This window comes from Rhamphochromis longiceps, linkage group LG12 (genome assembly GCF_057381845.1).
Source record: "Rhamphochromis longiceps isolate RC_006_pf linkage group LG12, R_longiceps_female_GT1.1, whole genome shotgun sequence".
NCBI lineage: Eukaryota > Metazoa > Chordata > Actinopteri > Cichliformes > Cichlidae > Rhamphochromis > Rhamphochromis longiceps.
Genome location: NC_140568.1, coordinates 35,445,128 through 35,462,650, shown reverse-complemented (window position 1 = coordinate 35,462,650; position 17,523 = coordinate 35,445,128). Strand labels below are relative to the sequence as shown.

The 17,523-nt window shown below is 37.5% G+C and overlaps 1 protein-coding gene across 1 annotated transcript in view; it reads left to right on the top strand.

Moving 5' to 3' along the window:
* Positions 1-8,305: 8,305 nt before the first annotated feature.
* LOC146657758 (ADP-ribosylation factor-like protein 15) overlaps positions 8,306-17,523 on the top strand; it is a 101,440-nt gene continuing 92,222 nt past the window's right edge. Inside the window, exon 1 of the mRNA XM_085426078.1 lies at positions 8,306-8,715. Within this exon, the coding sequence (XP_085282204.1) occupies positions 8,704-8,715 (12 nt within the window). The 5' untranslated portion in view covers positions 8,306-8,703. The remainder of the gene's footprint in view (positions 8,716-17,523) is intronic.

Genomic DNA, 17,523 nt, shown 5'->3' with positions numbered 1-17,523 from the left:
AAAAGCTTTGTTTAAATGGTGTTACATATAGCAGGTAAGCATTTCCTTGGGAAAGAGGTCCATAAATTCACTTTGCCTGGTAGACACTGCCCCCATGTGGCACATTTTTGTTTTGTCTCTCAGTGAAAGTGTGTGAATTCTTTACATTACCCAAAGTGCTATTGGTACAAATAATATAAATGAAAACGATTAAACATCGGGGGGTTCTTAATAATAAGTAGCAAAGATAAGGGGATGTTTTTTAAAGTGTGCATCTGTGTCACAACTCAATTCACTCAACATGAAATGAAAATAATACTATTTTAGTGAATGGCCTTATAATAAAACAAATGACTTTTTTTTTAGTTCAAAGTACGGTAAGTTAATCATACGTGCGGGTTTATGTGGGACTACACAGCATTTTTATCCCTTGTTCTCCTGTCCCACATTTTGACTCGTCTCATATTTGGACTGACTCTGCAGGACACTTTTCTGAAGTCTGACTACTACCCAACGCGTGTGAAGAAAGCAGGGACAGCCTTTTTAAATTACATTCAAGTGAAGGATAGCATATCTGATGCTATATCCATCAAAACATCAGCAAGCTTTGCAGATGCTGATGAATATAATGGCATTTACCAGAAAGAAAATAAAATGCCAGCATTTACTTTTTCAGCTTTTCACTGAAAACACAACATCCAGATGAAACGAATCAGCGTTTGGTTCATCTGGCACAGAGTTTTCTTCTCTTTTTCTAGAACGTTTTCAAAATTTTGAGAAAAGAGATGGATGGATACGAAAATATGGTGTTAAGTGACAGTACGCGTCTGTCATAAGCAGTGTTGGGTAAGTTACTTTAAAATAGTAACTTAGTTACATTACTAGTTACTTCTCTCAAAAGTAACTCAGTTACTTCAAGTTACTCGTTACTTTCAAAGTAACTAGTTACTAGGGAAAGTAACTTTGGTTTTACTCAGAATTCTCTTGTTAATGTGTTTCTTCCATAACTTTGCCAGTCTTCTAGCTTGCTCACTTGCCACAAGTGCACTGTGCCACCTACCAATAGAAAGGAAAAGATAATGTGCATATTTCCACGAGAGAAATCCCACGCCTGGACCGTTGACCGCCGCCATGATTCTAGCCTACGTCACAGCGTCATGTGCGCCTTTTACATCCAACACAAAAACTGCAGTCGTGATGCTTTTGATTGTACTCAGAACTCGGAAATTCTGCCTTCTGAACAGGAAGATGTAGGTAACACCAGACTGCAGATGAGCTGCTTACAGAGCTGGACTGGGACAAAAAAATCGTCCCGGGCATTTTGACTAGAGACTGGCCGCCATTATAGCAAAAATCATAAAGCCTTTGAATGAAAACAAACACTGCTGTGACAGTGATGTTCACTGTTTTGATGCTATATATGTATCAATCTAATAAGAGTACAGAAGAATTTATTGATTCCATGTACAGCATCGGTTTATTTCCACTGATAACAAGACCGACCAGAATAACATCTCATTGTGCAACTCTATTAGATAATATATTTACAAATATAATAGAAGGAAAGATAAAAAGTGGGCTGTTAATCAATGATATAAGTGACCATTTACCAGTCTTTGCATCGTATAATTGCCATTATAAAGTGAACAACGATGGACATAAGATTATTTACAAAAGAATAAGAACAGAGAAGACCTTAAATTGTCTTAGAAATGAACTTTTAAAGCAAGATTGGAATATTATATATGAACAAACAGAAGTTAATAAAGCTTACGAAGGATTTTTAAGAACATTTAACACATTACTTGATAAAAACTGCCCAGTAATTGAAATCAATAGGAAACACAACTATGCAGGAAGACCATGGATGACAAAAGGACTACAAAATGCCAGCAAAAAAAAGAATACCCTATATCGAGAATTCATAAAAAAGAGAACAATAGAAACTGAAATGAAGTATAAAACTTACAAAAATAAATTAACTAATATAATGAGATCCTGTAAAAGAGAGTATTACATTAAAAGGTTAGAACACAATAAAGATAACACAAGAGATATATGGAATGTATTAAACAGAATAATCAAAAATGAAACAAGGAATAATGATTACCCTGGATACTTTATAGAAGGGACAAGAAGTATTAATAACATGGAGGAGATAGTAAATGGCTTTAATGAATTCTTCGTAAACATAGGGCCAAAACTGGCAGAAGAAATAAAGGTTGATGGAATAGAAAGGGACACTGGTGAAAATATTGAAAGGAATAGTAGCTCAATGTTTTTAAGAGCAGTGGAAGAGAAAGAGATTTATGACATGGTTAGAGGACTTAAGAACAAAACCAGTACAGACTGGAATGATATTGATATGGTAACGGTAAAGACAGTTATTGATGGTATCGTAAAACCATTAAAATATATATTCAACTTGTCGTTTCAAAAAGGAGTTTTTCCACAAAAAATGAAAGTTGCTAAAGTTATTCCCATTTACAAAACCGGTGAAAGACATCATTTTACAAACTATAGACCAGTGTCAATACTCTCCCAGTTCTCTAAGATACTGGAAAAACTCTTCATAAAAAGATTTGACAGTTTTGTGGAAAAATATGAATTAATGACAGATAGTCAGTATGGGTTCAGAAGCAACAGATCAACAGCTTTGGCACTGATAGATTTAATGGAAAAGATAACGGAATGTATGGATAATAAGAGGTATGCGCTCGGAGTTTTCTTAGATCTAAAGAAGGCGTTTGATACTGTTAATCATGAAATTCTATTAAAAAAACTGGAAAAGTACGGGTTTAGGGGAGTGGTTTTGGAATGGTTAAAAAGCTATGTAGGGAATAGGCAACAATATGTACAAATAAATGAATATAAATCTAATTTGATGGATATAGCTTGTGGAGTACCTCAAGGTTCAGTACTGGGTCCAAAAATGTTTATTATGTACTTAAATGATATCTGCAGAGTATCGGAGATTTTAAAGTTTGTAATATTTGCAGATGACACAAATATACTGTGTGCAGGTGGGGAATTGCCACAGGTTTTGGAAATGATCACACAGGAATTAACGATATTAAAGAAGTGGTTTGATATAAATAAATTATCATTGAATCTCGATAAAACCAAATTTATGTTGTTTGGAAACCAAAAGAAAAACATCGAAGTAGAAATATGTGTTGACAATGTATATTTAGAAAGAGTAAATGAAATAAAATTTCTTGGGGTGATCATTGACCACAAGCTCTGTTGGAAGCCACACATTACTTATGTTCGGGGGAAATTGGCACGGGGCATTGCCGTCCTGGGAAAAGCAAAGCATATGTTGGATCAGAAAGCACTGCACATTTTATACTGTGCTTTACTACTGCCATATATGAGCTACTGTGTAGAGGTCTGGGGAAACACATACAAAAGTAACACACAAACAATAACTATAATACAGAAAAGGGCCATTAGATTAATAAATAATGTAGGGTACAGGGACCATACAAATGCACTCTTTGTCAAAATGCAAGCTATTAAATTCCAAGACTTGGTGAAGCTTAAAACAGCGCAAATAATGTATAAAGTCAGAAATAAATTGCTTCCCAAAGAAATCTGTAAATTGTTCATAGAAAGAGAAGGTGGGTATAACTTAAGAGGGAAATGGAATTTAAAAATACAAAGTGCTAGAACAACTTTAAGAACTATGTCAATCTCAATTTCAGGAGTTAAATTATGGAACAGTCTAACAGAAGAAATAAAAGACAGTCAAAACATAAAACAGTTTAAAGTAAAATATAAAAACCTAATTTTAAATAAGTATAAGAATGAAGAAAACGGGGTTAACCCAGGATGGTAATGTTGCTGGTAATGGTGTTGCGGTTCTTTTTTGGTTGTTTTTTTGTTTTTTTGTTTTGTTTTGGTTTGTTGTTTTTCCATAACTTGTGTATCTGCAAATATACACATTCTGTATTTTTCATATGAAAGAAACTATACTGTGGTGGGGCTTGCTAATTTCTTGTTTTTGATTTATGTATGTTATGTTTTGTTTTACTTCATATGTTTATATGTTTCATATGTTGTTTGTTTAATTTAAGACAAAAAAAAAAAATTAAATGAATGAGAGGTAAAACTTGAGGGGGTAGGGACAAATAAGTAAATACTTCAGCCTACTCCTTTTCAAACAAATAATGGAATGATATTTTGTAATGATTGTGAAGGCACATGTTTGAAATGTTTGAAATAAAAATGAACTGAACTGAACTGAAATCTATCAATCGTTTGTTGTAAGATTCAGATAATTATTTTTTAAAAGCGAGACATTTTAAATGAGAATAAGAAAGAAAAGTATTTCTTTGTGCCCCCCTTTCCCTGTTAGTGCCCTACATGCCCCCCTGGCCACACTTTGCTAGACCCGCCCCTGCACAGTTACCAGCTGTCAGCTACTTAGAAAAGGATCCTGGTGTTATTTGTCTCTCAGAAACAATTCATAACTTCAACTCATCCATGTCACCTAAAGGGTAAACCTGTTTCTCCATCACCTGTTCAGCTCTGATGATTCAGTAAGGACATCTCCTGGTTTCATCTTCATGTTTCCCTCTCACCAGATAACCAAACCATATCATGACCAGCAGCTTTACAGCTGTGGCTCCAGCAAACATCAGCTGATACTAGAAATTAACCCTCTGATGCATAGTGGTCACTGGAGTGGACAGCTACTAAAACGTACATATCTCTTTAATGCATTGGTTTCTATGGTGGAACTGCATATTAGCCTCTAGAGTGCTCTCTGCTGCCATGCTCCATTGAGGTCAATTCAGTGTTCAGTTAGTGCAACTGCAAGTAAATTTCCTCTGAATCAAAGATGGCAGGCAAACTGTCACCCCTGCCGACCACTGCTGGCATATCCTGTCAATCCTTCTATGCTAAAAGAGCCCAACAGGTAAAAAAAATATGATGATATGCAGTAACATCTAGGGAAGGATATTATCTGTTTGGAATAAGAAATTGTTATGTCTAATATGTAGAAAACTACGATTAACCATGTGTCCACTGTAGTGGACATCATGCATTACCCACTATATTTTTTTAACATAAGTCATAAATTGTCTCACTGTTTTTTGGGACTGTTTTGGTTATAAGTAAGCATATAATTGTTACATTTATAAGCTACTCATTTAAAATGTATATTTCTGTGCAGATCAGCTGTAGTTTGAGTTACTATAATAATTATTTTATCATATTTTGTAGACTTCAAATGCAGCAAAGAATAAGGCAGCGTACAGAATAGTCCAGGAAATTCCATCCAGCTCCAGTGATGATGATTTCATTGATGAGTGCAGTGATGATGAGTTCAGTGATAAGTCCAGTGATGATGAGAGTGGCTGCCAGAGCAGAACAGAGACATAGGAACTACGGACAGCCTAGGTGTGATGAACACAGAAGTGTTTGGAGATGCAGAGACTAAGATGTCAGTTTGTGTTTTCTTCCAGCATGCTACTAAGGGCTTGGTAATACTGTCCTGCATCGTTATAGAACTGTGTAGACTCAAAAATGTTGCTCTTGTTGGAGATAGTTTGCCATATTCAGGTGTAGGATTCACAGCTAGGACTGTTGATTGGTTTTGTTATTTACGTCTAAACATTGGGGCCTTATGAGTTGAAAGTTCCAAAAAAATTGCTGAGATGTTTTTCAAAGGATACAAGCAAACAAGTGTTTGTATATTTACAATAGAACACAAGGTAATTAATTTTTATAGTAAATTCACAGTATTTCATGCTAAGTGCTCAGGCGCATGTAGTCCACTGGAGTGGACAAGTTTATAACTTTATAAAAAAAACATATTTTTGGGGAAAAAAGAGTTGAACATTTTTTTTCATGTCCTGAGAAGAATAAAAGCACTTAAGAAAAAAATCTTGACCAAGGCTTTCATAATTCATGCATCAGAGGGTTAATATTAAATAAATTCTAACAACAGCTGATCAAGCTTAAACGTGCTGCTGTTGTTTAGCGCGACATCCGCTGGTTTCCTCTTTCTGCGCAAAGTGAGCGATAAATAAACAAGAGAGCCGATCAGCTGATCATTGATCAGTTTTCATGATTGAAGTAAAAACGGGAGAAGGAGGGGGAGAGAATGAGAGAAGAAGAGGCAGCTGTGCAGCGTAAACACAGAATAACTCCAGCTTTGTGCCTTTTTCATTGTAGCTGAATTACGGGACAAACTGTTCCTTTTCACCCCAATAAGAAACGCGTAATATTTTCTCTGAATACCAGACGGGACGGTTGGCAACTCTAATAACTTATGAACAAAATAAAGTTAAACATCATTAACTTCATAGCACCACCCAGCTGTATAGAAACTCCGTCATGCTAGCTAGCACGCAGTACGGAAAAAGTCAGAATAACGAAAATAAACTAAACTCGGTTTATATCTGACCCAGAGAGACTGCAGGTCATAACTTCTTACCTGAAGTTCAGTTCACACTTGGACCGGCGGCCGCCTCGGGTCTCTTTTCCTTCTGCATCCCCTTTCCTTCATCCACCTGCTGCCCTCCACCACTTGCTAATGTTACTGAATCTGTGGAAGCTCTGCGACAGCCACCACACGAAGTAACGACCCTATCTAAATCCCAGTAACGACTAACGCGTTCCTGATTTTGGCATAATAACTAGTTACCGTGCTCGTTACCACAATAATAACGTAGTTACTGTAACGCGTTATTTAATAACGCGTTAGTCCCAACACTGGTCATAAGTGGCTAAATATCCCTAATATTGACACATAAGCCTCACAAAAGGTATGAAAATCTGATAACCTGCAAAGTTTGTTGTCTTTTTATTTTAAAATGAGAATTCAAAACTCGGACTTGTCCCATATTGTCTTTCACAAGCAGTGCTTGTTCCACATTTAGATTTTTGATCACTCTGAGCTCAGGTAGTAGAGTAAGTCTGTTTGTGATTCTGGGTTTCTCTCCTGGATGTGGATATGGATAGGTGTCCTTGAAAGTCCTGATGGGCTTTACTTCTGGTGCTGTGTTATCTCAACCACTATATACCTACAGGCCACCAGGGGTCTCTCCACTGACATTTGAGTGAGCCAAATTCCAGAAAAAAAGAACATTACTAGACACGTAGCCTATACGTTTACACGTTTGAAATTCTCTGTAGATGAGTTCAAAAGCAATGTTATCCTTTGGACTCTTCTTACCACTTTTCCACAATTTACAGACTTGTCCACGGGACATCCATTTCACCTTACTTTACTGACTTCAGGGAGGTTTCCTTAATAGCACATCACATTAAATATTGAAGAAGGATGTGGTCTCCAGAGATATAAATAACTTCAGTATTCAGCTTCCATCACATAAGCAGACTTTTTACATTGATATAACATAACTGCATTGCGTGAGCTCTAATCGTGCTTTGCTCTAATCTAGAGCAAAACACGATTAGAGCTTCATTAGAGCTTCAAATTAGCGGGATAAAAGTAGTAAGAACTATCTAGAGTCTAGATAGTTCTTACTACTTTTATCCCGCTAATTTGAAGTTTTGCCCACGGATAGTTTTCTTTGCAGTCTTTTTGGGGAAGGTGATGCGATGAAACCATATTTGCATAGGGTGCCATAGTAGTAGCTAGCAATACTCTGAGGCTTCTTGATCAAAGTTTTTTTTTTGTCACCCTTTGCGTGAAAGCTGTTATGCACCTGCATATGCATTCTTTCTTGTTCTTCTTCGGATTAATAGCCACGTTTAGGAACCAGTCTTTCACTCTCATGTATGCTTATCATGTGATCTCTTCTCGTTCATTATGCATAGTGTGCTATATTATGCCAGAGTTTGTTTTAGTCTGCTCGAAAGCTCGATAACATTGTAGAAAACTGCAGCTGAAGCTGAAAGATGTGTTAGATCTGCGTGAACACCAGTAATCTGGTGGAATGTAAATAAGTACAGGATGTTTTTTTTTTCCAGTTGACATGACATTAATATTCCATGCTCGATGCTGCCAGAACTGTCCGCTTCCTTTGAAAAGGACATGTGAGCCAAATGTTTAATGTTACATAATGATTTAATAATCTATATCTCTCTGTATATTCCATAATCCTTACTTTGGCGTGTGGCTGTAACGCAGATTATGTGAGAAAATCTATTCATCTTCAGTGTCAGGGGAGTATTTACTATTAAATCATATGATTCGGAGTGAAAACATAAACAGAAATCATCTCTGAAATCTACTTAAAAGTAAATAATAATAAAGAAACAAAAAGGCAAATTTAGCGACATTCAGCCTCACAGTGAAAATAGACAACCCATGTGTTTGGTCATGTGACCGCGATGCGTGCGCAAAACGACGTGCGTGACGTAGCGTGGAAGGCTTCGTAACAGTTTCCTCAACCAAACACTCAACTGATATTGTGTGATAAAAACTGGAAGTCTGCCGGTGGAAGAAGGAGCTGTTTGTTGAGAAATACACTCACCAACCCGGCGACCCTCGTCTTCTGAAACAACCGGAGACTCTGCTGCACTGAAAGTTGGTTCAGTGGCGAAGAAGGCGGCTACATTCTGCCTGTAAACCCTCCGAAAAGGGCTGGTTTTTATTTTGCTTTGACTGTCGAAAGGCGGGGGATACGAAGCGACGTACGGTGAAAATCCGTAACATTTTCGACTCACTGAAGAAAACAGAAAACAAAAAACGGAATTGCTACAGAGCCAGTTCGTGCTGCTGTGACTGGTCAGCGATAGTACATGGATTATCTGGTAAGCACGTGAAATGAAATGCCGTGGGGTTCCTTGTGCCAATAAGAGACCGCTTTGAACGTTTGTTTTCCTGGCAGTTGGGCTCCCAGTGAAGCTGTTGGTGTCACGCAGGTGTGTGACCTTTTAACAGCCAGGTGTTTGTTACTATTAACTAATTTTGTGTTTAACTATAGGCGTGGTGACATGTGTTGTTTTATGCTAATGTCAGGTTTCTGTTGTAGCCTCTAGGTTTTGCCTGGTAGCTGTTTCTAGCTGTTCGACACAAGTCTAGGCATCTAGGTACACTCTTCAGGTGTTTCTAATGTGCCACGAAGCTGCCATGCTTCACACAACTCGCTGCTGCTGGGGATAAAGCTGCACTATGTTGGATTTGGAGTCAAACTGTCACTCGAAGTGACAGTTTGTCACTGGGTTGAGAAATTAGTTCCCCTGCATACTTTTAATATCTGTGATTAAAAACAAAAAGAAGAGATTTATTTCAATCCGGACTAGTGCACCAGCTTTAAACCGTGAGATTATGTTTTTTGGGTCTTTGCCCACATTGTAGGAATGGGATGGGTGCTGGTGAAACAGTGCAACAATGGAGAGGAAGCTGTAACTGAAGGCTTTCCCTGGGAATTTATGAAGCCGGAGGAAAAAGTGTACACAAACAATGTGCTGTCATCTCACATGGGGGACATGACAGTGTGAAATGCAAAGGAACTTGCCCACCCAGTGTTATCAGCTTGTTTATAGTGGGCCTCCCAAGATGTGACCGAAGAGGAACTTCGAACTTTGGCTTCGCTGGGACATTTCTTGAGCAAAGATGACAAAGTCTTATCCAGCAGCTGCCACCACAACAGCTGTACTGTTAATGTCTACCTTGCTTGTGGCTTCTGTGACACACTTTTAGTTTACTTGGGTTATACTGTAAACTCTGTTAGATGGTAATGGAAAGTTCTTGGTATCAAAGGGTGAAGGTACAGTTGTCAAAAATAGCAACTGTGTGTCATGAAATTAATGTAATCTGACTTTCCTTAGCCTCCTTTGTTTTTCTGATGTAAGGTTTTTTCTGCAAATAAGCGTTTTTAAGTGCTGTTTAATGTACTAAAGCTTAAAATACACTTTTTTTTTTTTAAATCAAATGTGCAGACTCCTCTGAAGTCAGGTAACACAGACTCCTTGCCTCAGCTATATGAGGACCAGTCATCCTTGTATGTGTAGTAATCCCCTCAAAATGACCATTTTGAGCCAACAAAAACCCAGCAGGTGCTTCACAGACATGACAGCATTTACAACGATTTCAAATCATTTTGTAACAACTTCACAAAAAACAGGCTGCCATATATTCTCCTCATCATAAAGCACAAAGTAAAATTACCCCTATGTACATATTGACAGGAATGTAAACACTTTCCAGCTTACGTGCTTGAAGGATTTAAGATTTGGTGTGACAAATAGTTTTGTGCAGAAAGCACAGCTGTAACTGTGGGCTGTTGGAGCTGAGTGCTTGGCTGTCCTCTGAGGTCAGGCACTCAATAGGCGCAGGGCCTCCTTTCCTGCTGTGCAACACTGGAAACCTGGCTCAAGCCTAGGCCAGAACTGCGTCTCTTTCGCTTTCCTATATTAATTTGAATGTGTTGCTAAACTTTTAATAAGTTATTCTAGTCTTGCTTCCTGTTCAGGCTTTTTGGTAAGGTTTTGCATCAGGTTTCGTGCAGAGCGGTAGCACAAATAGGAATGGAAGCTGACAGTTACTGCACATTGCTGGGAAATAACTGTGGTTTGAGCTTTGACAGTAGTTGAGATGTGGTGTATTCAGTTGGGAGCTGGAGCATGTTGAAGAGGCTGTACTTCTGCGAGGTCAGCATTGTGTTTTTAAAAAAAGGCCATACTGACCTGCTGCATCCATGTAGGAATTTGGTGCTAGTTGTTGCCATGACGCAGTCTTACCATGGTACATTTGTAGTGTTTGGCAATGTCTTTGGTTTGATTGTACAGCATATGTCTTTAATTACTTTAAAATTGAGAATTTCATGGACAAGTTGGAGTTTATTTTGGATTTTCTCTAATCCACACATGTTTAAAAAGTAAACATGCACTCTCAAATAAATACGTATCCCCACTAATATTTGGTTAAATGTCCCTTAGCAAGTTGTACCTTAACCAGAGGCTTTTGGAGCCATTAACAAGCTTGTGGCATAATTGTGGCATAATTCTAGATGTATATTTAATCACTTTTCTTGGCACATTCGATAGAGTTCATTTAAATCTAGGAACCCCCCCCCCCCCCCCCCCCCCCCCAAAAAAAAAAAATAAAAAAAAATTAAAGTGCATAATAAAAATCCTAACATTACCGTGACATTCATTCCCACGATGAGTGTGTGGAAAGTTTTGACCACAGCTGTCTGTGAAAACACAAACATGGCAGTACTGTTAGTTGGTTCATTTCTATAGCTCACACAAGAACATATAGGGTTATTTATAATGGTATTCTAGCAGACATGACCTTTTTAAATAGAAATTTGCTTATTAGACTGTAAGGCTTTATGTATTATTCATATAAGAAATATTTTATCCCAAAAGTTGGGAAATTGTTGTGTTACATCAGCCAGCACATTAAATACAACTTTTAACAACAAAGCTCAAAGTATATTGGCTCAAAAAAATTAAATGTATAATAAGGCAAAGTAGCTCAAAAAAGGGTTTAATGAAGAAAACTCTTAATATAACGAACTAGGGAATAATGGAGAAAAATCAAAATATGTGGTGTGAGGTAAGAATTATTTTTCTGTTTTTGTCCTTGTGACAGCGGTCTGAGTGCTCATTCGTCTCATTTATGGGTGTGGTGAGATTTACAGCTTACACATTTTCCCTCAGTCTTACACAATATTTGCCTTTTGTGATGACGTATTTACTTCCTGTACACGAATGAATAAACCCTCATGGACTGACCTTCTGGTGAAAACCTTGCTGTGTACTTTACAAAGACAGATCTGTAATGTTGTAATAAATATCGACGTTGTTTAATGTCAAACAACCAGCACTTAAAAAAAAAAATTTAAGTTATGCAAAGACTCTGTGACAGTGACTGCCAGACATTCATCCAATATTTTATCCTTTCATATATGTAATGTTGTTAATGTTATGTTGTTGAGCTGATATGATTTTGACACAATTGGATTTAAAAAAAAAAAAAAAAATCTGTAAATTAATTGTGATGGTTGTCGTTAAACAGTTGTTGCTTACCATCCTTATCAAATGGAAAGCCTTGATGCTTGAGTCATACAGTCCTGATCCAAAGTAACAACGTGCCAAGTAGAGCTTCAATGTGAAACAAGAAGAAATGGGAGTGAGAAAAAAATATATATATTTTTTTAAGCATGCAGTTTATCGAAAGCAATGCTTGAACCGAAACAGGCTGTTTTATAGCCTTCAAACGTTTAAGACCACATGCCTTTAAAAGGCCAAATTTGTGCAAAAATGTGGATTCATTGTCATTTTCTGTCAGGTAGTCACACTGTCATGACTTTCTGATGGCAAAGGCAAAGAAAGTTCCCTTTTTGAACATAGTTGGGCTATTAAACTGCATAAGCGCCTGTGCGCCGTCGCTGCTGAGGTGGGATGCAGTAAGACAGTCATTTTTAATTTTAATTTTTTAATTTTTTAATTTTTATTTTTTTAAATGATCCTGAAGGTTATGGAACAAAAAAAAGTCAAGTGGAAGACACCCAAAAAATTTTACCAGCACAGAGCCAGAGGATGCAATTGGCTATCCGTCAAGACATTGGACGTTCCTCGACCCAAATTAAGGCCGGTACTGGTGCCAATTGCAGCCCCATAACCATCAGACGGCATCTGAGACTGAAGGGCTTCAAAAACAAAAACGTCTTCAAAGGCCTCGTCTCCTCGAACACCACAGAACTGACCGTTTGGCCTTTACAAGAGAGCACCAAACATGCGACATTGAAAGGTGGAAGAAAGTTTTATTCTCTGATGAAAACATTTTTATCTTGATGGTCCTGATGGTTTCCAATGCACGACAAGCAGATCCCACCTGAGATGTTTTCTACGCGCCACATTGGAAGAGGCGCCATAACGGTGGGGTGCTTTTTCCTTCAGTGAAACAATGGAGCTTCAGGAGGTGCAGGGACATCAAACCGAACGGCTGCTGGCTATGTCCAGATATTGCAGAGAGCATCCCTAATGACTGAGGGCCCTCGTCTGTGTGGTAACGACTGAGTCTTTCACCAGGACAAGGCTACAGTACATAATGCCCACAGGACAAGGGACTTCTTCCAGGAGAATAAAATCACTCTTTAGGACCATCCTGCATATTCCCCTGATCTAAATCCAATTGAGAACCTTTGGGAGGGAAGGGAAGTTTACAAAAATGGACAACAGTTCCAGACAGTAGATGCCTTTTGTGCGGCAGTTTTCACCACATGGAGAAATGTTTCCACTCACCTCATGGAAATGTTTGCATCAAGCATGCTGCAACAAATTTTTGAAGTGATCAACAATAACAGTGGAGCTACTCATTACTGAGTTCATGTTTGGAACTTCGATTTCTGTTTTGGGGGGGTTTACGGGTTTTTTGGAGGTGTGGTCTTAAACTTTTGATCGGCTGTAAAACAGCCTGTTTCAGTTTAAGCGTTGTTTTCAATAAACCACATGCTCAAAAAATGTTTTGTCTCACTCCTGTTTCTTCTTGTTGCATGTTGAAGCTCTACTTGGAACCTTGTTTTAAAATTTGTTTGTTTGTTTGTTTCTTTTTTTTCTTTTCTTTTTTTCCCAAGTGGTCTTACACTTTTGATCGGGACTGTATTTGGTTCTTACCATAATTAGAAGGTAACACAAAGTAAAACTTAAGGCAGTAGTATAGTAAGGTAGTAGTATTTGCAGTTTGTAAAACTAAACTACTTGTGAGATGGGCACAGTGGCATGGGAAAGTTTCTATGAATACATAACCTATAAAAGATGACTTCATGGAATAACCTTTGTCTTTTACGATCTCAAAATAAAAAATGTTAAGGTTTGGTCGCCCTACACTTGAACTGGCAAGTGTCATACAGCTTGAAAAGAGTTTTTGTAAATCAGCTAAGAAGCTCTCTGTTTGGGCAAAAATCCATTAAAAACAATCTTCATGGAAAAGACTTCAAGTTATGTGAAACCTTCCCGCTATCTTAGATGCACTCCTCTTTAGAGGCCTGTCTATATACTTCTGATAATATTTAGGTCAGGGGACTGTGGGGGGCCATGACAAAACTTTAAGCCACTTGTGATGCGTTTAAGATCATTATCCCGCTTTATAAAACATACTGTTGTGATGTTTGCTTCCATAGTTAGCTGGTATTTAACCGAATACATTCTTCCAACTACCAGTAAAACATTGTCTGTACTACTAGCTGCAACACAAGCTTAAACTATAATCGATTGTAAGCTCACTCTTAAAAGTTGAAGAAGTGTTCTTATTTCAGCCACTAAATTCTGTTTTAATTTCATCAGTGCACAGGAATTACTTCCTGTATGCATCAGTCTTGTGTAAATGTTAATTTCCACCCTTTAATGTTTAATTTTGCAGTGAGATGCCTTCTACTTAATGGGTATACACGACATTATATATAATATAAAGTCATGTATAATATTGTATTTATAAAGCTTTGAAATGTTCATGCATTTGCCTTTCCTTGTGTAAATTCATTTCTTAATGTCTCACAGTTTATTAAGAGTTACCCACAGGGTACTTTTTCCATTCATTTTTCATTCAAAAATTCTGTGAGAATTTTTTTCTTCTTCCTTTTTACCTTTTGGAGATCACTTCATCTTATGCTTAGAAATTTTGAGCAAACGTTTGCATTTTACTGTTAATACACTAAAGGATTTACTGAAGGACTAAACACCTGTATCCATGTTTTGTTCGCAGTCCGACCCACTGCCATTATCTTTCCCTGACAAGTTACTATTTGACATGCATAGCCACAACTGCAACCTGGTGAGTGAGCCAGTCAGTAGGGAAATGGTGTGTGTGTGCATGTGACATGGACATTAACTTTTATTTTTCTTGTATTAAAGGTCTAGGGAGTAATGGATATGACAGAAACAACCACATTATACTGCTAACACAACTGGCTCTTTGCAAGCATGTGCACAAACAGCATGCTAACGCAAAGCTAGTGAAGAACGCGAGTAATGATAACTGAGTGGATGCCATCCCTAGCCTAGCAGTCAGAATCTAAACTTCCACAGGCTTGTAGCATTGTAGCCTCCGTTTCTGTGTGTGTCAGTTTTGCTTTGTGTCGTTGGCTTTTCAAACAAACGCTAAAATAAAAATCGATTGTACGTCCTTCAAAGGATAGGGACTTCTGTCGGTGTGTCTGACTGAAGCATAAGGTTTATATTCTGAGATGGTCATAAACAAGACAGTAATGTTTAACTGTGTAACTGATTACTTTCTCTGGGGAGTAATGAAGTAAAATGCTGCATTACTTTTAGGAAAGTTAATGTATAATATGTTAATTTTTGGTCTGGAATAAAATATCGATACGATATATATATTTCCTGTCACATGTTGGGTAGGTAGAAGGGAGAGCAGGTCATCTGTTAATTGGAAGGTTGGTGGTTTGATCCCTGGCTGCTTCAGTTCAGGCCAAGATACCAACCCTAAGTTGCTTTCCAATGCATCAGTTGGTATATAAATGTGTTTAAATGTTAGATAGAAAGCACTTCTCCAGAGAAAAAGTGCTTGTATGAATGGGTGTGAATGAGGCATGTTATATAAAGTGCTGTATAAGTATCAGCCCATTTAGATGTTTTTGTAAACTTTTCCAGAGTTATAATGACTCCTCCAAGTCACTGAGGTTAACAAACCTGCAGTGAAGAACACGAAACTCACAAATGCAGGCTTAAGGGAAAGCTATACTTCCTGTTCATTGTATTGTGATACCATGGATCACATGAGATGTCTTCTGATGATTGCTATCGTTACACTGAAAGCATTTTGGTACATGATCCCACTAGCTTACAGGAATTAAAAGCTCAAATGATGCCTTGGGTGTTTTGGAGATTTCACCAGGGTACAACAGGCAACATTTTTGAATAAAACATTTAAAATAGCCATGCTTTTGTTGACGCAGTCAGCATTAGGATCACACCTTTATGAAAATATATTGAAGCTTGCATGTGTTTTGGCTCAGAAGAGCTCCTTTCCAAGGGCACACAGCAGGTGCTGGCAGATTGACATCTCACAGCAGAAGCACAGAGGAAAGAGAGCTGATGGGAAGTTGTTGGCAGAATGAATATATCTTGTTGGCATATGGGACACAAGGCTGATGTTTTGTCCCCTGTCTGACCGTGTTACACACCTCACTGGCGCTGGCAAAGATCTGTGCCAAGTTTTTTTTCTTTTCTTCTCCAGAGGCAAACAAAAAATGACCTATTGTATCCAGATAAGAAAACTCAAAATGTTTCAGTAGGGTATATGCTTCTTTTATTGTTTGGTCGATATTAGGCTAATCATTTACTTGAGCCAACAAGTTTGAGTCAGGTTTCACTTGGAGGGTTTAAGTTTGATTACGGTGTTCACTGATTGTAAACCTGCATGTTTTTTGTCCTTCCCATCTGCTGTTTAGCTCATTGTGTTATGGAGAGGACCACTGATCAGTATCTTGGAATGGATCAAGATCAGTGTTGCTGTTAAGATAATGGATCATAATCCAATACTGGCACTTTGACTTCCTTTTTTATCTTGACTTCCACTGATATGTTGTCTTGAGTTCCACTTCCTTTACTCTGTCTCAGTCCATAAATGATATCATAGCGTTGGGTACGACGAAACATTTCTTTACTGGGGAAAATACGCTCCTGGATTAAGGAAATGCAAATGAGTTTGTTGTTTGATTTATACTCATTTTACTTGAAAAATAAAAAAAATGGCTTGGTCTATCAAACCATTAAATACAGCTTTATTACCAAGATTTCGATTGTACAGTTCATCTTACTGACCTACAATCATTGGATAAAGTGCTTTACAATGGGCCATCATAGACTGTCATATAACTAATCCCAATACAGAAGGTGGTGTCTGCTATAAAAATTGTGACATGAATATGATTTGAATATACTGTATTCAATAGGATTTTGATTTATTTATTTAGCACTTTTTGAAACACTTTACAAAAAATCCGATTTCTGATCTAAAGTTGCACCATTGCTTTGGTTTTTAAATTAATGAAGAAAAAGGACATTGTAATTTGAGAACAACTAGATGAAAAGTTGTTTTGTTGACTTTGGGATTGTTTGTAGGCTTAAAAAAAATTCCATGACAAAATCAGCCAGCCACTACTTGACCCTCTAAAATTGATTATTTTTGTACAATAACTTCATGTTATGAAGCCATGCAAAATTTTGCCTTGAAAGTAAGATATTTTTTTTAGTTTGTTTGAATGGCAGGACCTTGAAGTACAGATGTGGGTCATTCTTAAATTTGACAGCATCTTTTATTTTTTCCAGAATTTGTGAACCCTCCTAACCTCGTAGCCGTGTTACATTTTCAGGGCTGAAAAACATTTCTTTCTTTTGAAAGAAATCCAGTCTAAGCAGTTTTACTCCAAATACCACAGTCTAATGCCAGAATCTTTTCCTCAGCAGAATTATTTATCTATAATCCCTTTTACACGTCAAAATGAAAGGATATATCATCGTTTTTCTTGAAAAACTGCACCAGTTTATCGTTGTGAAATGGTGAAAAAAACACTGTTGCTCACTCTGCTGTTTCACAATATGAACTTTGCATGATTTGATAGGTATGCTAAAATGATTGTGCTAAGA